The following is a 26,505-nucleotide window of genomic DNA, read 5'->3' as shown; positions in this document are numbered from 1 at the left end:
CTAAGTCATGAGGCCTTGTGGTGTGGACCCAGGAAGACATCTTCTCTGGAGCACCGCACCCTTCCTATCTTGCTGGGCCTGGCGGCCTTGAACTTGCCAGGCAGGGGTGTTCTTCTCGGGCCTCAGCAAGATGATGTAGCACTTGGGGATGAAGATGCCACCCAGAAGCCCAGCAGTGGAAGCCAGGATGGAGAAGATTTCTACAGCCACAGTGGACTTGCCCCGGGCACTGTGGTACAGGGGCAGGAAGGCTGTCCAGACACTGCAGAACAGCAGCATGCTAAAGGTGAGATACTTAGTCTCATTGAAGACATCTGGCAGGGCCCTGGCCAGAAAAGCCACAGAGAAGGTACCCCCTGCCAGGAAGCCCAAGTAGCCAACCACACAGAAGAAGGTGGTGCCAGAACCCTCCTGGCACTGGATGACAATGTGCTGGGGATCCGACACCATATCCCTGTGTGGGAATGGTGGGGAGGTGGCCAACCAGACCCCACAAAGAACAACCTGAATTAAGGAAGCAATGAGGACCACTGAGGAGGAAGCACCAGGGCTCAGGCATACCCGGATCCTGCCCCCTGGCCTGGTGACCCTGAAGGCCAGGACCACTGTGACAGTCTTGGCCAGAACAGAGGAGACAGCCACCGTGAACACCACGGCAAAGGTGGTCTGACGGAGGAGGCACGTGGTGACAGTGGGTCGGCCTAGGAACAGCAAGGCACACAGGGCACAGAGGGAAAGAGAGATCAGGAGTAAGTAGCTGAGAGCTCTATTGTTGGCCCTCACCACAGGTGTGTCCCGGTGCTTCAGGAACACTCCAAGGACCAGGACAGCCATACCACACAGGAAGATTGACACCAGAGCCAGTATGAATCCCAGTGGCTCCTCAAAGGCCAGGAAGATCTCTGTCCTGGGCAGGCAACGGTCTCTGGTATGGCTTGAGTACTGCTCCTTGGGGCACTGAAGACATCTCTTCATGTCTATGGGAGTCAGACACAGAATGGGGGGTTGGAGCTGGGTGTGGCTGCACATCACTTAATCTCATCACTTGAGAGAAAGGGGCAGGTGGAATTCTAACAGTTACAGGTCAGCCTGATCAAAATACTAAGCCACAAGCCAGCCTGAGCTGCATTATATACCATGTCTCAAAAACAAACAGCAAACCAAAACAAAGACACACACACACACACACACACACACACACACACACACACACACACATAAGGTTTGCCATGAGAGTACACAGAGGAGGGCTCTGACAGTGAAAAAGAGAGGCCTCATACAAAAACAAATTTGATGACAATTTGATTTTGCATTTCCATATTTTCACAGTTTGAAGGAGTAAGCTCTGTAGCTCAAACAGCCAGGAATGTTATGTTCTGTTCATATTCAACTCGGGATGCACACTTTTCATACAGAGAAAGAAGTAAGTCACAAATGGACACCCACCAGACAGCACCATTTACAAGAACTTTAAACAGCAACTGAAATTTTTCAGTGTCAGTGAAAGTCAGGGTGCTTTTACGAGTCCAGGAGAAGCTTGTGGAAATATCTAATGTATCTTTTCTTTCTTTCACTCTTTTTTTCTTTTGGTTTTTTTTTTTTTTTCATTTTCAAGAAAAGGTTCAAAAGTGTAACCTCAGCTAGACTGAAACTCTTTCTGTAGACCAAGTTGGTTTCACACTCACAGATATAGCCTTCCTCTGCGTCCTCATGCTTGGACTAATTGCCTGAAATATCACTATCCAATGAGTTAGGTTTCTTCATCAGGGGACAAAGGATGTGCAGTATTTGTGAAGAGACAATTCATTAGGCTGTGCAACTATGGTTCATTCATTTGTCTGTCTCAATAAAGAACTCTCCAGAGAGAAATTATAAGACTAGCTTTCTCAATGGTGTTTCCACATGAAGTCTTCAGGAAAGCCAAGACTGTGCAACATCTCAGCAGATGAGTGTGGTTATTAGAATAAGAATGGTCTCCACATATTTGAATGCTTGGCTCCGAGTTGGTGGACTGTCGGGATGGATTGGGAGGTGTAGCCTTGATGGAAGTGATGTGTCCCTGTGGGTAGCCTTTGAGAGTTCAACATTCCCCATCAGGCTCCCTCTCCAGTTTGCTGCCTGCCTGCTGCCTGCTGCCTGTGGAGCACAATGTAAGCTCCTAGTTACAGCTCGGACACCATGCCTAGAGCCGGCCTGCCGCCATCTGTCCTGCCATGAGGTTCATGGACTCATCCTCTGAAACTCTAAGTAAGGCCACAGTTCAATGCTTTTTCTCAAAAGCACACTTGCTCATGGTGTCCCTTCCCAGCAGGAGAACAGTAACTAACACAATGGAGAAATACACGAGGAGGCTCGCAGCGCCTTGTGGACCCCTCAGATTCCAGCTCCACATGCCCTTACCTCTTTGGTCTGCAAAGTGTCCCTCGGGGCAGGGACTGCAATCAAAACAGCAGTGGGGGGCTCCCGGACGGGAAACTTGGCTAAACCCTGGAAGGCAGCTTTCACTGCAGTTTGAGGTGGGCACCTGGTAACAGTGAACACAGTGTCACCAGTGAATCTCCAGGGATACAGATGCTTGACTCACCCTCACACACAGAACAAAATACTTTCCTCTCATTCTGCTACATGGATGTCTTTCAGGAAACATGTCTCTCCAAGAGATGTCAGATGGAACAGGCATCGTTATATGTGAAATGGGAAGGGCTAACCCTAGCTTACATACCTAAGGGCTTCAAAAACTTAGCTAAGCTGTGTGATGTGTTGTCTTTCAAATGTGCCTCCTACATTATCAATTGGAGGTATGGGGGCGAGAGAGATGGCCCAGATACAGAGTACAGGCTGCTTGCTCTTCAAGAGAAGCATGTTTTAATCCCTAGAATCCACATCGTCCCTCACACTGTCACACTGTAATTCCATTCCAGACGGTCCACTACCCTCTTCTCACACCACAGGCACACATTACATATAATATATTAATATATATGCATGCAAAACTTCCAAACATGCAAAATAGAAATTGTAAATGATGGAAGCACATGCCTTCCTGTCACGTTGGCCTTCTTCCCTCAGTGACTCAGAAAAGCAGCATATTTCCTTACCTTCTTTTGATCCCTTTTTCTTTCTTTTACATGGACTCCACAGCCTGGACATGCTTCCCTTGTTACTCTGTGTTCTCTTTCTTTCTCTGAAGTCTTTATACAGAATTGTGGCTGCTTGCTGGGCTGCATGTACAACTCATAAGACATGGCTCTCACTCTTCCTCTTCCCTGCTGCCTTTCTCTCTAAAACCATTGAGATTTACCATTTCGCTGCCCTGTTGTTTTTGCTTAAACTATAAAAATAATGTATCATCACACTTCAATATAAGAAAATTGTATGTACTGATCCCCTCAACTCCTCCTCTCGCCTCTCTTGCTTCTTTCTCTCTCTCTGTCTCTCTGTCTCTGTCTCTGTCTCTCTGTCTCTCTCTGTCTCTCTGTCTCTGTCTCTCTGTCTCTCTCTGTCTCTGTCTCTCTCTGTCTCTCTCTCTGTCTCTCTCTGTCTCTCTCTCTCTGTCTCTCTCTCTCTCTGTCTCTCTCTGTCTCTGTCTCTGTCTCTCTCTCTGTCTCTCTCTCTGTCTCTCTCTGTATCTCTCTCTCTCTCTCTCTCTCTCTCTCTCTCTCTCTCTCTCTCTCTCTCTCTCTCTCTCTCTCACTCTCGCTCTCTCCATTCCCATCCTGAAACTTGCTCTGTAGAACAGGTTGGCCAAGTACTCAGGGAAATCTTGCTTCCTCTACCTTCACAGTGCTGGGGTTATAGGATTACACCACCATCCCCCAGCTGACTCGGTTCCTCTTAAAACAGCTCGACCATGTGGCAAGGGTTATGAAGAGGGAAGGGTGTGATGCTGAGATCTCTGCCACAACAGAACAGATGAGAAATCCCTCCCAGTTCAAGCCAATTAAAGGCCTTTCACAAGAACCCTCTGACCACTTAGCATGTGTCCTTTGTTCTTTGAGTAACACATGAAAGGGAAACTCCGATTGTTGAAACACTTAAGCCCAACATTGATTGGAGATGCCACCAGAACAAAGTTAGACAAAGTGGTATCAGATGGGATTCTTCTCGACCAGCATATGACAAGAACCTGAGACATTCTATGCACCAGACAACACACATAGGCATGCCTATCTCAAAACAGCCAATCATTTTGTTAATAATCATCAGGGTTTGAGCATCAAATATTTCTAAAACTCTTGTGTGTTGGACTACTCGTCACCAGATGGTGGTTTGTTGAAAAATGGTTGGGTCTTGATGCATCTAACCTAATCAATGGGTTAATTCCTCACTGGATTCATAACCTGAGGAACTACTGTAGATGTTGGAAGGAAAACTGGGGCCTAATTGGAGGAGCTGGGTTTGGGAATTGTTTGTTGGTAAGCTGTAACTTGCTCACATATCTTATCTATCCACAGCCTCACCTAACACGGTCCTAGACTCCATGAGTTGGGCAATCTCCCCCAGCACACATGTCTGCTGCCATGATGTACTGCCTCAACCTCACACACTCAACTCAATGGATCATTCTCACCTTGAAACTCTAAATCCACAAGTCAATAAAAAACATTTCCTCACTTCACACTGTTCCTCAGGTATTTGTCAAGGTGTGGGGAAATCTAATGAATGAAGTAAACAGTGTCTTCTGATTAAGCTTCTATGGGAAGGTGTTTAGCTCAGTGTGTCACTATCTTCCTCTTCAAAGAGCAGGTCCTGAACACAGAAAAGGAAAACACCCTCAAAATATCACCAGGCCCAGCTTCTAATTTACGTCGTGAGTCTGGTATGTTCTTTTCCCCATGTTTCACAAGTGTGTATGGTATAAACATGTGTATGTTCCTTACAGCATCTATGTGGAATGATGAGAATGTGTATACAAGTGCATGTGAGGCCAGTGTCACTGCTGAGTTCTTCCTCCTTTGCTCTTCCACTACAAACATTGAAGCAGATGCTCAAAATAAAAAGCCAGAATTCCCTGCTATGCTTAGTATTAGTACGTAGCCTGCTTTCGTGTCTCCTAGCATCCACCATCCAAGAATAAAATTACAGGTACCACACTGCCCACTCAGCAGGTACTACTGTTCTGGAGGACCACTGTCTGGTCCTTGTGCTTGCACAGCAAACACTTTAACCACTGAGCCATCTCTCCAACAGCAGCTCTGATGTATTTATTTTTCTGCTCAGTCAGTATCATTCGGAGAAAGGTCTCTTAGGAGGTAAAGAGCATCATCACTTATGACTGACTGGACAAAGCAAGAGCCATGTCCCCTTCATGCACAAGGAGGGATGAGGAACCCTTGGTGTGGAATTTCCTGTAGACTTTAACACTCTAGGACAAGAGTCAGATCTGCATTCAGGCAACTCACGTGGAGATCCTCCTTCAAATGGACCATCATTTTGTTCCCTGAGGAACCTTGAGGGTCTATCGTGCCTACACTGACCAAACGGAAAACACCCTCAGGGGTCTTCTGCCCTTGGAAAATGTCAAACGTTGTCACCAAATCTCCATTGTCATCAAACATAATCTGACTTCCGTCAGGAGTCTTGAAGTGCACCTTTCTGAGGGCATGAAGCAGCTGGGAAAGAAAGGAGACACTGTAACTAGGTCTTGTCTATATGGTCTCTGCAGTGATACTGTGCAACTTCCATTAAAATATGGCTTCAGTAGTTATAAGGAAGTTCAAGTAACTGTGATATTTTCAGAAATAAAAAAAAATTCTAGGTTTGATTTAATAAGACTTCATAAATCTTATCATGAAAATTTTACATACAATATACTGTGTTACTCTGTGTGTGTGTGTGTGTGTGTGTGTGTGTGTGTGTGTGTGTGTGTGTGTGTGTACTTCTTGCCCACATTGCAAAGCTCAGAGAACAACTCTCAGGAATATTTTTCTCTGATCCTGCCTCTAGGGACACAGAAATTGAACTTAAGCTTGGGGACAAGTGCCTTCACCCACTGAACAATCTCACCACCCTTAAAATTAAACCCAAAATCATCTCAACATGGTGCTGGCTCTAGGGTCTCATTTGGCTGTGCACTATTCTCCATAACCTTCCATCCCACCACACTCTTTAGATGACAAACACTTTTAAGACTTCCACAGACTGGACCCAGCACACCTAGGCCTGCCAATCACTCAGACCACTCTGTCACACAGCTTCAATCACACCCATGTGACTCTTCTTATTTGTCTCCATTCTATGGTGATCATAAACGCTGTGCTTGACATCAACAATGCTGTCTTCCCATGGAGAGGATTCTTGTCCTCTTCTCCCGAACTCTGGTATTTCCTTTCACACACTCCTCACTCTTTCATCTACTTTATATCTTCATCATAGGCCACAAACAGACATCACCACCACCCTCACAGGTGCTTATCTTTAGACAGGTTCTTGCTTTGTACTATAAGTTGACCTTGAACTTGGGATTCTGTGAAGCCAACCTCCTATGTGCTAAGGTGACAAACATGAGTCACCAAGCCCAGCCTACTATAAAACGTAATCTGGCAAACTCAGCCAAAATGCCAAGAACTATAACTGGTCAATCAGTTCAAACCATATGCATCTTCACCAGGCACACAGTACAGACTCAGAGAAGCTGAATGATGGTTATGAAAGCGTATCCCACTCTTAGCCACCACCCTCACTTTATCTCAATAATGAGCAATGTGATTCCAAGAGGCTTCTGGGTCTGCTTCCTGGAGTTCATTGGTGAAGATTGAAGATAGATGTAGATTGATGAATAGATAGATAGATAGATAGATAGATAGATAGATAGATAGATAGATAGATAGACAGATAGACAAATAGAGCAAAATTACCAAAATGTATTACATAGATATGTGAAGTCATCAACTAAGGTTTTAAAATATAAAAATAACTACAGACTAGAATATTGGCTCATTGAGTAAAGACCATGCCATACAAGCTTGAGGTTAGCATTTCAAATATCTAGAAACCACCTAAATGTCAGATCTATGAGAAAGACTTTGGTAATTACATCCTCATCACATGGAGACAGAAGATGACCAGAGCAAGCTGACTAGGAAGATTAGTCACATAAACAAGTTCTATGGTTAGAGTGAGAGGCCGTGCCCCAAAAATAAGGTAGAAGAGTGATTGCAAGGTAATTTTTCACATCATCCTCAGACCTTAGACATGTGTGTACACCCAACCCATCTGGGCCAGGATGACTACACACATGTGTCCACACTCATGCACCAAAATGTCTCCTTGAAATTTGAATTTGCAGCATGTGTATAATAATAATTATCCTCTATTTATGAAAGCTCAAATTGGGAACAATAATAAATATTTACTGTTCTCTGAAATATTAATTTTACAAACAACTTGAATTTGCTATGTCAATCAACATGACAGGGAATAGACTCATCTGAGATCATAGGCAAGCATGGACCACATGTCCAATGCTGCTTCTAAGATACATCTCAGTAACAAGGATAAGATGGCACAGCTGATGCTAACAGTCTGCTACAGCACTATAGCTTAGTAAAAACCTACATCTTGATTCCCGACTTTCACTGAATCATCCACACATCTGCTCATGTCTTCTCTCACCTGCCAGGGATGGAAGTCCTGGGAGTCCGTATATTTCCCGTTCTGGTGCCCACAGGATAACACATCATGCAGGACATGGGCAATGCTGTAGACAGCTGTGTAGGCAGCATCAATTTTACTCACATCTGGGAAAGGATACTGCTTGTGTTTCAGACTCTCATGCCCTGAACAGAACTGAACTCCCTCTGTCACCGTGCTGTTCTGCTGAGGCCATGAACAATCAAACATGACCTCCCAGAACTTCTTTATAAACATGTCTTCAGGGGTCTGGCTAGGGCACAGCTGAGCAAGGAACTCAGGGAAGCCAATTGCCCTGCTGCTGTGATACAGAAGGCCAAATGTGCCTTGGAGGACCCGGGAAACGCCTGGAACAGCAAGCACGAGAGCCATATGCAGACTTTCCTTGCTGACCCACACCTGGCCTGAGACATTTACACCCAATAAGCCATACAAAATGAACTCAAAATTCGAATTGTTTAAGAATATCAGAACAACCTTGGCGGTGCATTTCTGCATCTTCTGGACAGTCTCTTCAATCTTCCCCAAGGACCGGTCAGAAGGGACATAGAGGTGGAACTCAATGCACACACCAGCTGGACTCAGCACCTCAGTGGCCAGAGAGCTGGCCTGCTGCCCAAACTCATCATCATTGGCCAGAACGATCACCCAAGACCACTGGAAGTGAATTATCAGGTGGGTAACTGCACGGGTGGACTTATCATCACTAGTCACTGTCCGAAGGAAGGATGGGAACTGGATCTTGTCACTCAGGCTGGGCAGTGACGATGCGTAACTGATCTGTCAAGGAAGAGCCAGGCAGTACGAGAATAGATGAGATCCAGAACCCAGGTGAAAGCTAATGGTCTGGTTTGAATGTAGCAAGGAGGAAACGGGAGAGATAGCTCAGCAGTTAAGAGCCCTTCTTGTTCTTGTAGAGGGCCCATATTTGATTCCCAACACCAACATCAGGTGTTAGGAATCAGACAACTGCCTCTAACTTCAGCTCCAAGAAGCCTTTTCTGGCTTCCTGCCACACCTGTGGCACAGGCTCACAAGACACATACACATCCATATAGATGTATATTAAAATATAAAGTTAATTTTCATAAAGGTCTTGATATCATGCTTCAGGAGCTGTGTTGGTTCGGCCAAGCATCTGTACACCCCTCACTGATGAGCATCCCAGACAGTCCTGTGGCATAGCTTTCCCTGTTCCCTCATCAGGTCCTGCCCATCACCCTGCCCCTCATGTTTATTCCTGCACTGCAGCTAGGCTTAGTCTGACTCCCACTGGTGTTAGGTTGTCCTTTAGAAATTTTATATGTAAATGTGTGTGTGCGTTTGTCTATCTCTCTGTCCTTCTGTCTGTCCATCTGTGTGCCTATGGTCGTGCCTGTGTCGAGGAAAGAAGATAAATTGAGAGGGCTGGTTTTCTTCCATCATTTGGGTTCCAGAAGCACAAACTGAAGTCACCAACCTTGGTATGAAGAATGTTTGCATGATAAACCATCTTGCTGTCCCTAGTAAGAACCAATAAGCTATGGGCTCTTATCAAACCACCATTGTGTAAATTCCTAAGTCTGAGAGAAACCACAGTCGAATTTCTCAGTTTGTCCAGGAATAGATGGTACCATCCACTCATGAAAAAAGTGAGTTTTTAAAAATGTGAAAACTGAGGTTCTGTGTCTGTGGGAGGTTGTTGTTGCTGCTGTTATTTTGGCTTTAGCAACACAGGATGTGGCTATTCTGCCTCAGGGTATTAGTACAAAACTTCTCCAGCTACCACAAGGTATTACAGGTTATTCTGTCTTTACACAAAGACCCTAGTATCTAGTTGGTTCATGGTGAGGGACACGGCTGACCCCATCTCATACAAGTGGTCCTGCCAGGAGAGTCAATAAAACAAGATATTCAGTTACGTTTGGATGGTAGACAAACAATGTTATTTTAAGTATAAGTTTGTCCCATGAAACACACATGACTAATTGAAAACAAATCATACTTTAATAGAAATATTGAGACAAATTTAGACTAAAAATGATTGTGTCTCCTTAACTCTAATATTTTTTATTTTCCATGTATGAGTGTTTTGCCTGCATGTGTGACTGTGCACTACATTTATGCCTGCTGCCCATGAAGGACAGAAACGGAAGTCCCATTGATGAAAACGTTGTTTAAGACGATTGTGAGACTCCACATGTGTGGTGGGAATCCAATTTATGTCCTCTGCAAGAAGCAGCCAGTTCTCTTAACCTCTGAGTCATCTCTCCACATCCTGGAACTCAAATTTAACTGAGGCTTTTCTTGCAGCCTTACAGTAAGAAAAACAAGCCGTTTTTGACATATTTTTAAAACATCAAGTTTTTGTACTGGACATGATAGTGCAGGGCACTCAGGAATCAGAGGACAAAGAGTTCTAGGGCAGCCTGGGTTACATGGAGAAACCCTGCCTCAACACACACACACACACACACACACACACACACACACACACACTTTAAAAACAAAAATGAAGATTGGCTTTGGCTGTGTCATCATGTACAAAGTAGAAAAATGGATTTTCTACTGCTTTAAATATACCTAAACTTGAGAAGAAAGAGAGACGCCTCAAGGCTAAAAGCACTTGCTGCAAACCCATGAGTATAGGAGCTCAGATGCACGTACATATGTAACAACTTGGTGACCCCTTTAAACCTGTCACCTCAGCTCCCTGAAGACTGCATACAGCAAACTGGATGAAGCTTAATGTATTTCACATAGCAAAACTCATGGGTGGATATTTGCTGCCCTTCCAGAGGTTCTGAGTTCAACCTGCAGCACAGTCATAGCAGCTAAAACACATCAGTAATTGCAATTCCAATGTCCTTTTCTCATTTCAATAGACACTTGGTAAACATGTGTGTGTGTGTGTGTGTGTGCACAAAACATTTATACACATAAGATAAAAATAAGTAAATTTTTAAAAATATAGGTTTGAATTTTGTATTATCCTAAGTTTCCTTGTCAATGCAGGGGGACTATAGTTCTCTCTAAACTATGCAGACATGAAGAAGAGAACCAGGTTGGAAATGGAGAACATTTCAGGGAACCTGGCACCACAGTGGAGCTCCTCACTACTGTGACCATCACCATCAATTTCACGTCCTCACTAAGGGATGGTACTACACTCATGAAGGAATAAAGCTATGAGCAACTCACCTGAGGAAACTTGTACAGCCCCAGAAGTCTGGCCATGGACACAGACAGCGATGACCGTGTGTCCCCAACCAGCGCAGCCTGAGGAGAGCCATGCTGACACGTGTAGTTGGGGATGGGCTCCTCCTGCCCTGTGAGAAAGCTCATCGTCTCATGAAGGGCTCCATGCACTGAGTCCCCAGAGTTTCGAATGGAAAAGCCCAGGGTCACATTGGGCAACAAGTGAGCACTCCTATTAATCTCCTCAATGGCAAACACGAAACTCTGGGCCACCCTGTAACCCCAATTGGAGACACTGAGGGAAAGAGAAGACCACATTTATCACTCATTATGGGGTAAATGCAACAAGAATAAGCTCTGTGACTCAAGTATAAACACACTTCTCCATAGATACTTGTGTACAGATGTGCATAGAAGCAGGGCTCAGAACAGTCCAAGGGAGCCCACAGGGGATGTGCAGAAGGTAATCAAAGGGAATAGTTTCTAGACAGGAGCAATATTTGAAGATCTAGTGCATAAGCTGGGTTTGATGGCACACACATTTATTGTCAGCTGTCAAGAGACAGAGGCTCTGTGAGTCAGAGACAAGAGCATCATCCACATAGCTAGTTCCAGGCAGCCAGAGCTACACAGGCGACCTTGTCTCAAGGAAACAAGGAAAATAATCTATTGGGCCGGGCATGGCGGCGCACACCTTTAATCCCAGCACTTGGGAGGCAGAGGCAAGCGAATCACTGTGAGTTCAAGGCCAGCCTGGTCTACAATGCTAGTCCAGGAAAGCCAAGGCTACACGGAGAAACCCTGTCTGGAAAAACAAAACAAAACAAAAATCTATTGAATAGTATGGTTGGATACAGTTAGTTGTATCTAACATTTATTTCAGAAGTTCCAGAAGATAGAGGGAAGGGATTTGAAATATGGTCTTCGGACATGACTGAGACACAGCAGGCATGATTTCACAGCAGCTCCTTTGCCTGCACTGGGCCCACACAAGCCTGAGCCTTCAACCACCAATCACGGATGGGGCAATTCTGTGTGGGGCACGTCTCCTCCCTGCTGAACTATTGGCAATTAATTTATTTTTGGAGAAAGACTGTCATTGTCTTCTGTCATGCACCCAAATACTGAACCTATCAAGCTCCAGTGGACAAGTCCAAACCAGCAGACACACAGGTGACCCTGGTCTTGCTCTGCAGCCTATCTGGTCTGAAACTCCACCTGCCTCTGCCTTTGAGTGCTTTGGTTTAACAGCACATGGTACCATACCCTAATGGTGTTGTACATTTTAATTACATTTTTAAATGTTAAGAGTAGAGTTGCTTTTGTTTTGAGTCTGAGCCTCTATATGAACCAATCTGACCTCATACTCACTATATAGCCATGAATAACCTGAACTTATTTTATGTGTGTATGTGTATGCATGCATGTATAAGACAGATGTCCCCTATGAGAATATATAGGGGGAGGTAATCCCCCTCAGGAACAGTCATAGGGGAGGGGAATAATGGGAAAATGGGGGGGAGGAATGGGAGGATACAAGGGATGGGATAAACATTGAGATGTAACAAGAATAAATTAATAAAAAAAAATAAAAATAAAGACAGATGTCAACTTCTAGTATCTTCTTTAACCATGTTTGGTGTGTGTGTGTGTGTGTGTGTGTGTGTGTGTGTGTTTCTGTGTAGAGTGTGTCCATTTGTCTTTCTGTGTGTGTGTGTCCATTTGTCTTTCTGTGTGTGTGTGTGTTTCTGTGTCTATTTATCTGTGTGTGTTGGTGTGTGTGTGTGTGTGTGTGTGTGTGTGTGTGTGTTATGCATGGGTGTATTCCTCTGATGTGGGGTAAAGGCTTTTTCACTTGCTTCTCCACCTTTTAAAAAAAAAACATTATTCTGTGTGCATGTGTGTATATAATTTGCCTGTAGATCCAAACATGCTACCACATGGAGGCCAGGAAACACCTTGTAACACAGCTCTCTCCTTCCACCTTTTGGTGGGCTCCAGGGAGGGATCAAATTCAAGTCATCCATCAGGATTATATGCCAAGCACTTTCCTCAATGAGCCATCTCACTGGCCCTCCCTGTGGCCTACTTTTTAAGAATGGTTATCTCGCTGAGCCTGTAATTCATTCTTTCAGCTAGGCTGATGGCCAGCAGTCTTTAGGAATCTGCCTGTCCCAATGTTCCTAACCAGAGTTAGAGATGCTCACATGCTAGGTCTTCATGTAGGTGCTGGGAATACAAACTCTGGGCGTACACTTCACCAACTCAGGCATTTCCAAGACCCTCTTACCCAAACTCCAGAGTCTCCTGCCTCCACCTCCCATGTTAGACTTTATATCTTAACTTCAGCAAAAATAAGTGTGCAAATTATAGGTCTGTTTCTGACTTGGATTAATCCTTCTATAATCTATACGTTTTTAAATATTGCATTGTACCAAATACATAGGCAATTGTTACTCATTAACTTAAAAATAAAACAACATGGTAGCAAAGTATGGTGGCACACATATGTGATTCCAGCACTCAGGAGGGGGCAGGAAGAAAGTGAATTCTAGGTTAGCCTCATTTACACAGCCAGACACTGTCTTTTAAAACCCTATTAATTACATATTTAGTCATTCAGCAAACATACCTACCTAGATTCTATTTCTAGAAGCAAGAAAATACAAAAACTCAAGAATCCTCTTGAGCTGAGGAGCACATACATTACACCCAGTGCAAGAGCAGCCTATGGTACAAATAAGAAAGATAGAGGGAGAGAGACAGTGTAAAAGGAGAGCAACAGAGCTATTACCTTTCTACACAGAGAACAGGGGTGGCCATCTATCCTATATTCTGATAACCAACCCTTTTCCGAGGTTTCCCACAACCTTGGAAGCTGCTTCTGTCTTTCAGAGACTCCTGCCCCACAACAAGGACTTACCTTGAAGCCTGCAGCCCGGCCGGTGGGGCACTGAAATCACACATGGTATCGTTAGAGAAGCGAAGGATGCAGAAGCTGCCCCCCACCATGACATCTCCAGGACGGTCAAAGCGAGGGCTCTGCCTTGGCAGCAGCCAGGCTCTTGGTCCAGGAAGGGCAGACCCAGAGACACAGACAAACAGAAGAGAAAGGAGGGTACACAGCCACATGCCTGCTGAAAGCCACACTGCCAAGGACAGGGCAGCCCCATATGGGGCAGTGGCAAGCAGTGAACGGGGCTTTTATCTTAAAAAAAAAAAAAAAAAAAGCCTTTGATCAAGTCCCTGAGACTAAGGCCACATTGGGAAATCTAGGCCCACAGGCTGTGTGGAGATTATTGCTCCTGAGAAGGTGGGTGGACTGGGTGGCCACAAAACCCCAGAGCCATTAGAAGTTGTATCCCTTCTCCTGAGGGTTCTTAGTCTCCTAGCCTCTCTGCATCCAGGGATACAGATCTTGGTGACACCTGCGACTATAGGAAGAGCGACAATGGGCACGACTGTCTCCTGAGGGGCCTGCAAGGGAAGGAGCAGCTGTGCCCAGGGTGCTCAGGGCACTGTTTTGTAGAGTGGTCCTAGATTGGTACAAGAAGAAAATAGCTTATCTGGAGATAAGAATGTCCCCCAAAGTTTTGGTAGGCCCTGGGTTTGTCCTTTTGCCCTGGTGAGGCCAAGAATTCTGGGGGCACTGCTTGACAAAGTTCCAGTGCCCCGATAACCAGGTGTCCTTAAGGCCTGCCTGACAAAGTTCCAGTGCCTGGACACCTTGGATTGGCCTTTACTGTGGAAATTCCTCACTGTTAGAGGCTTTTCTCCAAAGGCTAGAATTGGAAATTAGTAAAAGCTGATGCCAGTAAAAACTAATAAAGTTATTGGTGATTCCCTGGGAAAATACAGCTATGCATAAAATTGAGCCTTTTATAGAATTCATTCAGATTCATTGTTAGATTGTTAATAAATGATTCTGGTAAATGATTTAAAATATTTTAGAAGAATTAATAAGGAAGAAATTTTTAGGGAGACTTTGAAAGCTGACAAGCTATAGTTAAAAATCACTCGATCTTTTTGCTTATCTCCAGAAACTAGGAACTAGTTAAGAAAGGGCTTTTGATCATGCCATTATCAACAGACCTTGGTGCCTGCTTAAAAGCAAAAGAGTTTTAAAAATCTAATGTTCCTTTACAGGATTATAATAAAGATAGAAATTGTATTGAAGTAAAAGTTCATGGTTAAAGGAAGACATTGGAGACAGTCCTAAAGTCCTGTTTTCTGTTCTTCACAAAACTACAGCAAAGATAGAAATTGTATTGAAGTAAAAGTTCATGGTTAAAGGAAGACATTGGAGATAGTCCTAAAGTCCTGTTTTCTATTCTTCACAAAACTACAGTAAAGATAGAAATTGTATTGAAGTAAAAGTTCATGGTTAAAGGAAGACATTGGAGACAGTCCTAAAGTCCTGTTTTCTGTTCTTCACAAAACTACAGCAAAGATAGAAATTGTATTGAAGTAAAAGTTCATGGTTAAAGGAAGACACTGGAGACAGTCCTAAAGTCCTGTTTTCTGTTCTTCACAAAACTACAGCAAAGATAGAAATTGTACTGATACGGGAGGTACAGACAAAGTCACAGAGACAGGCATGCTGGATCAGTGAACTCCCTGCCCTTTTGGATGAACTTGACAGGCCAGGACTCTCCTGGTGCTCCGGAAAGACCAAAGAACAAGCCTCCTCTAAGTAAAAAGGCTACATCATATTTTTAAATGGTAGTTTTATTTTAAATATTAAAAAAGGAAAAGAAAGGATCGACTAAGGGTCAGGAAGACAGGTTTAGGGTATCAGGTGGAAGGATTGATCTTTGATCTATTAACTATATGCCAACTTAAAACAAAATCAAATGGAGTCACTTTGTTTAATATCTTTTGTAACCACAAGGCTTTATGATACCAATCAAAAGGAAGAAAGTTTTGAGTTAAAAAAAAAAAACTGATTTTTGTCCTAAAGTTAATTTTTAGTTCTCAGGAAATGTGCTGTTTGCTTGTTTTGTTCCCCTTGTTTCTATATACTTATGTAACCAAAAAAGATTTAAGCTGTGTAACCAATTGTTACAGCAATTTGTATCCATTTGGCCTACAAAGCAAATAACTGACACAGGGAGACTGAAATGTACTTTAAAGCTGCCAGCACTTTGCTGGGCAGAGTCTGAACTGATTCTAATCTACTCATAAACTAAACAAACTACTCTAAACCTTATAACATACATATATTCAAAGCACTTGCCACTATGACCCTTGGGCCAGTCCTCGTCAAGTCCCCACCGTCCTCCTCCAACCGTCCCACTTTTCTCTTCTCCTCCAGAAAGTCCCGCCTTTCACTTCCTGTCCTTCTGCCCAGCTGATTGGCTAAACAGTGCTTTATTGACGTTGATACATTCACTCAGCATTCCTCCACAACCAATGATTAAAGTTTTTAAGGAAATTATTTTTTGTATAAATAAAGGTTACAAGAGACATAAGTTGTCAGAGCAAGTAAAGCCACTAAGGCTTCCTCTCTGGCCCATCTCTCATCAAAAGAAATCGAGTGGTGTTCCACGTCTGATTCTCTCTTCCCTCATCTGCTAGAGATAAAGATGCTCCATCCTGCCTGAGAAACTCTGGTTGCTTGGGGCAATGCCAAAGTCCAACTCTAGATGAGGGTTAGGCCCCAAAGAAGGGCTCTCCGTACCAGGATTCTGGGATTCTGGGAAGCCACCTTGGTGGCCACTGGCTTTCAGCTCAGACTTCTCTACTAAGCTCTTTTGTCTTTTTTTCATCTGGGGGTTGCCCTCATTTCTTGTTCTGACCTAACTGGAGTCCTTGGAACAGTGTTTTTCCTCTTCCCTGGCTTTTCCATCATCTGTGCTGATGTCCTTCTGTCACAGGTGCTCTGTTGACTGGTAGGTTGGTGCACTGGTTGACGGGAAATGTCTGGGGTAGGCAGGGAGGGGTTCTTGATTCTATGCTCGGCTAAATCAACAAGCATTTTCTCTTCCAGGCTGTGGTCCAGCAAATGGAGCAATAGCTGCTTTTGAGCAGAGGTCCAAGAATGCAGGAGTTGCTTCCCCACAAGGCTGGATGTCTCAGGTGCTCTTCAGTCTATGTTGGATCCCTGAACAAGCAGGCTCCAACACCAGGGGAGGAAGAGACCTGCTAGCAATGGAAGTGCAAGCAGGCAAAGACAGAGACTTTCTTCTTTCACGTCCTTTATTCAGGCTTCCAACAAAGATGTGGTCCAGATTAGAGGTGTGTCTTCTCAAAGATCTGGATTACACATTTGTTACACCCTGAATGACCCAGAATAGAAGTGAGTCTTCCAACTACAGACACACAAATAAGCAAAATCCCTCACAGGTGTGGCCCTACGCTTTTGGATTTTAGTGAAGTCCAGATGCAGTCAACTTGGTGATGACATGCTGCAACATCTCAGGTAATGATAAGGCCTCTATGATATTAAAGGCAGGCTTATTAGAATTACACCACACTTCTCAACAGAGACTCTAAAAGCTGTAAGGGCCTGAGCATATTTCTTGCAGACCTTCAGAGACCACAGATGCCAACCCAGACTACTATAGCCAGCAAAACTCTCAATCACCATAGATGGAGGAAAAAAAAGATATTCCATGACAAAACCAAATTTAAACAGTATTTTTCTACTAACCCAGCCCTAGAGAGGATACTACAAGGAAACTTCTAACACCCAAGAAACTACAGGTAATAATAACCCCACACTAGCAAAACCAAAAGAATGGCACACACGTTTGCTTGTGCGTGCGTGCACGCACACACTCACACTACCACCAATAATATCAAAATAAGAGGAATTAACAATCATTGGTCATTCATATCTCTCAACATGAGTGGACCCAATTCCCTAATAAAAAGACACAGGCTAACAAATGGATGCGAAAACAGCATCCATCATTCTGCTGCATACAAGAAATGCACCTCAGCAACAAAGATACACATTATCGCTTCAGAGTAAATGGCTGGAAGATTTTCCAAGCTAACAGGCCCAAGAAACAAGCTGAAGTAGACATTCTACCATCTAACAAAATAGACTTTCAACCAAAATTAATCAAAAGAGACATGAAGAGACAGTTCATCCTCATCAAAGGAAAAATCCACTAAGATGATGTATCAGTTTTGCATATCTATGCCCAAATGTGAGTGCACCCACATACATAAAAGAAACATTACTAAAGCTTAAGTCACACATCAAACCACACACACACATTAATAATAGTATGAGACTTCAACACCCCACTCTCACCAATGGGCAAGTTATCCAGTCAGAAACAAAACAGAGAAATAATGAAACTAACAGACATTATAAATAAATGGACCTAACAGATATTTACAAATATTACCCAAACCCAAAAGAATATACCTTCTTCTTCTCATCACTGCATGGAACCTTCCCAAAAATTTTCCACACAGTCAGCCACAAGGCAAACATCAATAAATACATGAAAATTTAAATAACACTTTACATTTTATCAGACCACCGTGGATTAAAACTGGATTTCAACAACAACAAAAGCAAAAGAAAGCCTGGAAACTCACGGAAACTGAAAAAATCTCTATTCAATGACCAACAGGTCAAGGAAGAAATAAAGAAATAAATTAAAGACTTTCTATAATTCAATGAAAATGAAGACACAACATATCCAAACTTGTGGGACACAACAAAGGCAGTGCTAACAGGAAAATTCACAACACTAAGTGCCTTAATAAAGTTCTTAGGGAGATCTCATACTAGCAATTTAAAAGTACACCTGAGAGCTCTACAACAAAAAGAAGCAAAAAGAACCAAAAGTAGGCAGCAGGAGATAATCAAACTCAGGGATGAAATCAATAAATTAGAAACAAAGAATAATACAAAAAAATCAACAAAACAAAGATCAGGTTCTGTGAGGAAATCAACAAGATAGACAAACCTTTAGACAAACTAAATAAAATGCAGAGAGAGGGTATCCAAATTAACAAAATCAGAAATGAAAAGGGAGACATAACAACTGACATTGAGGAAATCCAAAGAATCACTAGGTCTTACTTCAAAATCACGTACTCCACAAAGCTGGAAAATCCTATCAAAGTTAAATCACGATCAGGTAAACAGTTTAAATAGACCTACAACCTCTAAGGAAACAGAAGCGCTCATTAAGAGTATCAAAAAAGAAAAAGAAAAAAAGAAAAAGGAAAAGCCCAGGGCCAGATGGTTTTCACACAGAAATCTACCAGACTTTCAAAGAAGAATAACAATACTCCTCAAACTATTCCACAAAATAGAAACAGAAGGAACTCATCCTCTGAGGCCACAGTCACCCTGATACCTAAACCACACAAAAACTCAACAAAGAAAGAGAATTTCAGACCAATTGCCCTTATGAATATTGATGAAAATGCTCAATAAAACATTCACAAACTGAATCCAAGGACGCATCAAAAATGACATACACCATGATCAAATAGACTTCGTCCCAAGAAAGGAAGGATGGTTCAATACATAAAATGTCCTTAATGTAGCCAATCCTACAAACAAACAGAAAGAAAAAACCACATGATCATTTCAATGTTTAAAAAGCCTTTAACAAATACATCTGACAGAGGGCTACTATCCAGTATAGATAAAGAACTCAAGAGATTAAATGCCAAAAAAAAAAAAAAAAAAAAAAACAACAACAACAAATAATCCAACTAAAAATGGGGTACAGAGCTAAACAGGGAGTTCCAAACAGAGGAATCTCAAATAGCCAAGAAGCACTTAAAGAAATATTCAATGTCCTTACCCATCAGGGAAATGTGAGTCAAAGGGGCTCTGAGATTCCATCATACACCCATCAGAATGGCTAAGATCAAAATTCAAGTGACAGCACATGCTGGCAAGGATGTGAAAGGAGAACACTCCTCCATTGCTGGTGGGAGTGCAAACTTATACAACCACTTTCAAAATCAAACTGGCACTTTCTCCAAAAATTAGGAATATCTCAACCTCAGGACCCAGCTATACCACTCCTGGAAATATACCCAAAATATGTTCCACCATACCACAAGAACACTTGCTCAACTATGTTCATAGCAGCTTTAATTCGTAATAGCCAGAAACTGGAAACAAGCCAGATGTCGCTCAACCGAAGAATGGATTTTTTTTTAATGTGGTACATTTATACAATGGAATACTACTATTAAAAACAAGGACATCGTGAAAATTGCAGGCAAACAGATGGAGCTAGGAAAGATCATCCTGAGTGAGGTAACCCAGACCCAGAAAGACACACATGGTATACACTCAATTTTAAGTGGATATTAGCCATTTTGTACAGGATAACCATACTACAATTCACAGACCTAAAGAATCTAAGGAACAAAAAGGGCCAAAGGGAAAACGCTTGAATCTCACTCAGAAAAAGAAATAAAACAGACAGCTCAAGTAGATGGAGAAAGCAAACGGGGTTGGAAGAGGTGGTGAGGGGAATGGAGGGGGGATCAGGTGTGAGGGGGCTGGGAGAGGGAATGGAAATCAGTGGAGGAGGCATCTGTAGGACAGGAGGGTGGGAGAATGAGCTTTTTGGAAGTCTATGCTAGCTGAGACTCCTAGCAGCAGGGGATATGGAGCCCAAAGTGGCTACCTCCTATAGCCAAGCAGGACTTCCAGTGGAGGGCGAGGGACACCAACCCACACACAAAACCTTCAACCCAGCCAACCAATGACTGGACCAACTTGAGTTGCATGCCATAAGAGAGAGCCCACCACTGACACTATATAATAATACTCCCCTATATTGCAATAGGGAGCTAGCATAACAGTCATCTGAGTGGCTTTACCCAGCAGCTGTTGAAACCAGATGCAGACACCCACAGCTAAGCAGTAGGTGGATCTTTTGGAAGAGGGAGGCAGGAAGGACTGAAAGAGCCACAGAGATCAAGGACACCATAAGAAAACTCAGAAGATCAACTAACCTTGACCCATAGGGGCTCACAGAGACCGAAACACCAACCAGAGAGCATCCATGGGATGGATCTAGGCCCCTCATATATATGTAACAGATGTAAGCTTGGTCCTCGTGTGGGACCTCGAAAAGCAGGAACAGGGCTATCTCTAACTATGTTTCCTGCCTTTAGATTCTATTCCCCTAACTGGACTGCCTTGTCTAGCCTCAACAGAAGATGTGCCCTGTCCAACTTGATATGCCAAGGTGGGTCGATAGCCATAGAAAGTCTCTCCTCCTCTGAGAAGAAAGGGTTATAAGGGGAGCGCAGGGCAAGTTAGAGGGAGGGACTTGGAGGAGAGGAGGCATGTAAAATGAATAAATTAATAAATGGATGACAAAAAAAAATAAAAGATAAAAGGTAATTAAACGGCAAGTGGATTTCATCTTTGTAAGATCCATAAATACTTATCTTACACTTATGGGGAACAGTCTGTAACATCACTTTAGAGAAAAATTAGAGCTGCCTTTGATGGAGTTAGGCTTGCTAAGTGTCTGCCCCTTCCCTAATATATGACAACACAGGTATAGGACAAGCAGCAAACAGAACCCAAACAAGTGTTATTTACATGAGATCAAGATGTCCTCTTTTTGGCACAATATTTTGTACCATATAATTCTTTGTAGTTGGGGGTTGTCTGGTGCATTGTAAGAGGTATGACAGAATATGCATTCTAGTATGAATATGCAGTGCCCCAGGAGATGGATCACATGCTGCAGGTTTGGCCCTCAGCTAGAGACACCCACCAAGGGGTGATTATACCATGACAAAACCTGATCCATTATAGAATCAAAGGCTAAACAGGTGTAACCTCATTTGAAAGACGCTTTCTATGAAAGCAGGGCTCCCTGATTGCACACGTGGGCTAGGGTTAGGGTTAGGGTTAGGGTTAGGGTTAGGGTTAGGTTAGGTTAGGGTTAGGGTTAAGGTTAGAGTTAGGGTTAGGGTTAGGGTTAGGGTTTTTCCCATGTTCAGCCATCTATACACTCAGAAGCTGCTGCAACCGCTTGTCTGGCTACTGCTTACACTGGCAGCAAGCCTTGCTTCTTTCACAGAATGCTGGTTTTGCTGACATACAAACTGCATGAGATGTGGGGCGATAGAGAGCTTCCACAATATATTTATTTATTCATGTATGTCTTTCTACATGAATGGGCTTTTTTGTTTGCATGTGCATCTGTATGCCACATGGATAAAGGTGACCTCAGAAGCTGAAAGAAGTCAGATCCCCTGGTACTGACTTTAGTTACAGGTGGTTATGAACCATCATGTTAGTTAGTGCTGGGAGTCAAAACCAGGTCTTCTCAAAGAAAACAAGTTCTCTTAACCACTGAGCTATCTCTCCCAGCCCCAATTACATTTTAAATTGAAGGACAATTTGTATGATGACAGGACTCCCTGTAAGCAGTCTCCGGGAAAACAACGTATGCAGCTTTGGCAATGGTGCCAAAGGCACTAGAGATACCAGGAAGTTTGAGATGCCAGAAACACAAATACCACGGAGAAAAGTCACAGGCAACAGGCAGAGCCAGTCCAGGAGAAAGGCCATTGTGGGATGCAGCCAGAAAACCCGTAGAGACAGAACTGTCAAAGCCCTTTGGAGCTCACATTATCAGAAAATTTGAAAAATTCCACCTGAGCCACTACACATTACTGCAGAAACTGGGGTTCCTCCTGGGGGTTCTTAGTCTTCTTCTTTAAAGAACTTAAGAATGAGCTCAAGCCGGGCATGGTGGTGTACATCTGTAATCTCAGCACTTGAAGAGGCATCTGCAGGCAGATTTCTGTGAGTTTGAGGCCAGCCTGGTCTACAGAGTGAGCCCAGACAAGGCTACACAGAGAAACCATGTCTGGGGGGGGGGGCCAAAGAATGGATTCAAAAAGAAACTGAAGGACAACTTTTATTTTAAAAAAAAAATTTAATTCCAAAGCAAGCAATCTGTGAACCTCACCAGCTTCCCAGAGGACAGAGATAAAGAAGAGGAAGAAAGCCATGCTCTATGAAATGTCAGGCAGGAGGATCAGCCACAACGGCAAGCAATCATCCACATGATGGGAAAGGGGAGCTTGAGGGAGAAAGTGAAGGCCAAAATGTTAAGGACAGCATTGCCTACAAAAGAGACAGAAAGAAGAAAATGAAAAGCTCTGATATTGTGAGTCTACACTTCCTGCCCTAGGGGGTGAGAATTCTTACAGGGTTGGGAGAGAACAGTAACTCATTGAAGGGATAATTCATCCTCTTATCATGTTAGCATGGCTGAAGTTGAGCCAGCCTGGTTCTGTGGCTAGGTGATTGACCGACACAACTGTACACCTGAATTCACTTGTCTGTGTTTGGAATAGCTTGAAGTATTAGACCTTCACCCATGTCAGGGAACCAGTTTCCCTAACTCTGATTAAGGTGACTATACATCATGCCAGCACATATTCAAATGCAGAGCATGAAACTATAAGATTTAATGTTCGCCCTTCTGAATTTCAGTCATCCCTTGGTTTGTTCTTATTCTCTCTCTCTCTCTCTCTCTCTCTCTCTCTCTCCTCTCCTCCTCTCCTCTCCCTCTCTCCCTCTCTCTCTCTCTCTCCCTCTCTCTCTCTCTCCTCCCTCTCCCCCCTCTCTCCCTCTCTCCCTCCCTCCCTTCCCCCCTCTGTGTGTGTATCTGTGTGTCTGTGTCTGTCTGTCTGTGTGCTTCTCTCCCTCTCTCTTTCCCTCCCCTTATCCTTCTTTCCTTCTGGGAGACTCTTACTATATAGTTCCTGGCTGGCCTAGAACTAGATAACATAGACCAGGCTGGCCTAAAACTCACAGGCATCCACCTGCCTCTGTGCCACAGGTGCTGGTGTCAAAGGTGTACCTCTCCATCAAGGCCCCCTCTTTCCTTTCTATTTCCCCATTTCTCCCTTTTGGAATGGGAATGTTTGTTATGCGTTTCTTGTTTGGTAGGTATAAAATCTGTTCTTTGACTTTAGGGGGCTCACAACTAAAAGTCTGCCTCAAGTCTCAGGATACTCTGGACTAGGACTTTGGAGGAATACTGGAATCATTGAACCATTAGGACTCATGAAGTTAAGTTAAACATTCCTTTCTTGGAGATGAGCGCAAGCATTTGGAGGCCAAGGGTAGAATGTTATGATGTTGTTATCTTGGGTGTTGAAGGCTTGGTCTTCAGTTAGCGGTGTTATCAAGATGTGATGAGACCATAAGGGCACTAAATTCGTCATTAAATGCACAGTGACATCATAGTTCAATGGGCTGTTAGGAGGCTAGGGTTTCATTGAAGGCCGCAGACCGCTGGTGATATGCTTTTGAAAGGTATGTCATGACCATGGAACCTTCCCCTCTCTTTCTTTCTCTTTCTGCTTTCTCTACATCATGAGGTGAACATCTTTCCACTAGGTAAACAACAAGTAACACCCCTTACACCACATCTGAAAGCATCCCCAGACACTGCTAAATGCCCTGTGGGGAGGAAGGAAAGAAGTCATCCCAAACTAGAACTAGTAAAGTGGAGAATATGGACCACCACTTTCCCTTGCAATTCAGAAGACCCAGTACTCTTGAGGCTGGACACCATAAGACTCCTATGAGCTAGAGATTGAATGTCAGCTGTCGCTTAGAGGTTCCATAGGTTTTAGAAAATGTCCAGGATTTCCACTACAATCTAGTTCTAGAATATTCTCAACATTTCAAATAGAATCCCATTCCCTGTACCTCTAGTCCTTTTTAACTACAGTAGGTCTACTTCCAGATGCCTTCTTTTTGAAGTTGAGCTTTTTGCATTAGATTTCATCTAGGATAACATTTTGCTCATGAAAAGTTTGGACCTGGGGGTAGAAGGGGGGTGGGATGGCACATCTTTAATACCAGCACTTGGGAAGCTGAGGCAGACAGATCTCTGTGACTTTGAGGCCAGCCTAATCTCCAAAGACCTCCATGATAGCCAGGACTACATAGTGACTTCCTGGCTCCAGGACGCCTCCCAATAGATGGAGATGGGAGATGTCCTGCAGTGTGTGAGTGTTCACCCTGACTCTACAAAGTAAATTTTCTCATGAGAGACACTTCCGAAGTAACTATAAATGCATAGTTATAAAAACATATATGAGCCTGAAGGGCCCAATCAATTTTAACTACCAAGAACATTAACAAGATGATCCATGGCATTGCCCATGCCCTAATTTACAATGAAGAGAATAACTCCTCTACATTATCACTTTCCCCCGCTCCTGAGGCCACCTCACACAGTGAGTACTTACTTGCAACACTCCAGAGACCAGCAGCGGATGACACAGCCCTTTCCGTCTTCCAGGGACTTTCTATTTCCAGGCCCATTTTAAGCACTTACTTACACCAAGCTTCTATTTGCTGGTATGTTGCCCACCAAACTGTGAGTTTGGATGAACAAAAGCCATGTCAGTGCACTCACGCGTTTTCCCGGCCTTGGTGCCTGGAACAGAGGCATTCACTAACCATCTAGCCAACGGATATATAGAGACAATTTCAACCCCAAGAGAAAAGTCATCATTGCCTTCCTCAACTAACACCATTTGTTAGGGGACACTATTCCTGAGAAGGCATGAACATAGAATTTAAGGTAGATAGGCAGGCAGGATAGAATATTGTCGAAGAATATCATCTTGGAGACATCAGAAGGGAGCCCCTCATTCCAGATTCTGGTTGGAGCCTCTTACCAGCACACAAGCCAAGAATTCCAGAACAATTTGCAACTGCTTAAGGACCTCCTCAAATAACAGAGCCTCAATTTTCTCATAATTTCACCAGAAATGCCACTTACAGGAAAAAGACAAGCGTCTTGTACAACCCTACTAGCTTCCGACTTTCCCTTCCCAGATTATAATTCCATGCACAGCATCTCTGGAGCCATCTCTCTTCTCTCTCATCTAAAAGCAGGAAAAAAAAAATAGGGATTGGAGATTTCTTAGCAGCCTTTTGGTGTGTGATTTGAGAACAAGCAAAATGGCATAGACGTGGCTAATAATACTAAAACAGTTCTTTGTTCTCCCTTGGGTAAATCTCTTCCCTACGCTCGCTTGGGAAACACATACTCCTACTTGAATGTGTCTTTGTTTCGACTGCTTCTTTTTCTCTTAAGTCTTGTACTTTAGCCTGTATTTAAAAATGTCTTTCAGAGCTGGAGATATGCTTCAGTGGTTAAAGAGCACTTGGTGATCTTGCAGGGGCCACAGGTTCAGTTCCCAGAAACGACATGACACTTCACAACCGTCTGTGATCTGACACCATCTTCTACAGACATACACGTGGTGTGCACACATATATTCACTCAGAACACTCACATTTTTATTTAATTTATTATAATTTGTTCACTATACATCATGGTTGTTATCCTCTCTCTTGTATCTTCCCCTTCCCACCTTCCATACCTCTTCCACCCTATTCCCTTTCCCTAGACCTCTGATGAGCGGGTACCCTCCTCGCCCACTGTGTGACCATAGCCTACAAGGTCTCATCCAGATAGCCTGCTTCTCTTTCCTCTGTGTGCCTGCACAGTCTCTCCACCAAGGGCAGGTGATCAAACCACAAGCACTCAAAGTAATTCCACTAAAATCAGGGACTAGACAAGGCCACCCACTCTTCATATCTCTTCAATATAGTACTTGAAGTTCTAGAGCAATAAGACAACAAAAGCATCTACATAGGAGAGGAATATTCAAAGTACTGCTATACACAGATGA

General features: G+C 43.4%; 1 protein-coding gene across 1 annotated transcript; it reads right to left on the bottom strand.

Annotated features, from left to right (window-relative positions):
• LOC127203179 (vomeronasal type-2 receptor 26-like) lies at window positions 1-13,941 on the bottom strand. Its single transcript, XM_051161978.1, has 6 exons — window positions 13,733-13,941; window positions 10,813-11,104; window positions 7,615-8,412; window positions 5,403-5,612; window positions 2,401-2,524; window positions 1-977 (listed from the first exon to the last, which is right to left on the bottom strand). Exons 1-6 carry the CDS (start codon window positions 13,939-13,941, stop codon window positions 1-3), a joined length of 2,610 nt encoding a protein of 869 aa, XP_051017935.1.
• Between the last annotated feature and the right edge of the window lie 12,564 nt (window positions 13,942-26,505).

The sequence above is a fragment of the Acomys russatus genome, chromosome 19 (assembly GCF_903995435.1).
Source record: "Acomys russatus chromosome 19, mAcoRus1.1, whole genome shotgun sequence".
Classification (NCBI taxonomy): Eukaryota; Metazoa; Chordata; class Mammalia; order Rodentia; family Muridae; genus Acomys; species Acomys russatus.
This window is presented reverse-complemented; position numbering and strand designations above follow the sequence as displayed.

Coding starts and splice junctions, on each gene's coding strand:
- LOC127203179 (XM_051161978.1), bottom strand. CDS start 13,941: ATGTGGCTGTGTACCCTCCTTTCTCTTCTGTTTGTCTGTGTCTCTGGG. Junction 8,413..10,812: donor GGCTGTACAAGTTTCCTCAG/GTGAGTTGCTCA, acceptor CTTCCTTGACAG/ATCAGTTACGCATCGTCACT. Junction 5,613..7,614: donor AGGACTTCCATCCCTGGCAG/GTGAGAGAAGAC, acceptor TTTCTTTCCCAG/CTGCTTCATGCCCTCAGAAA.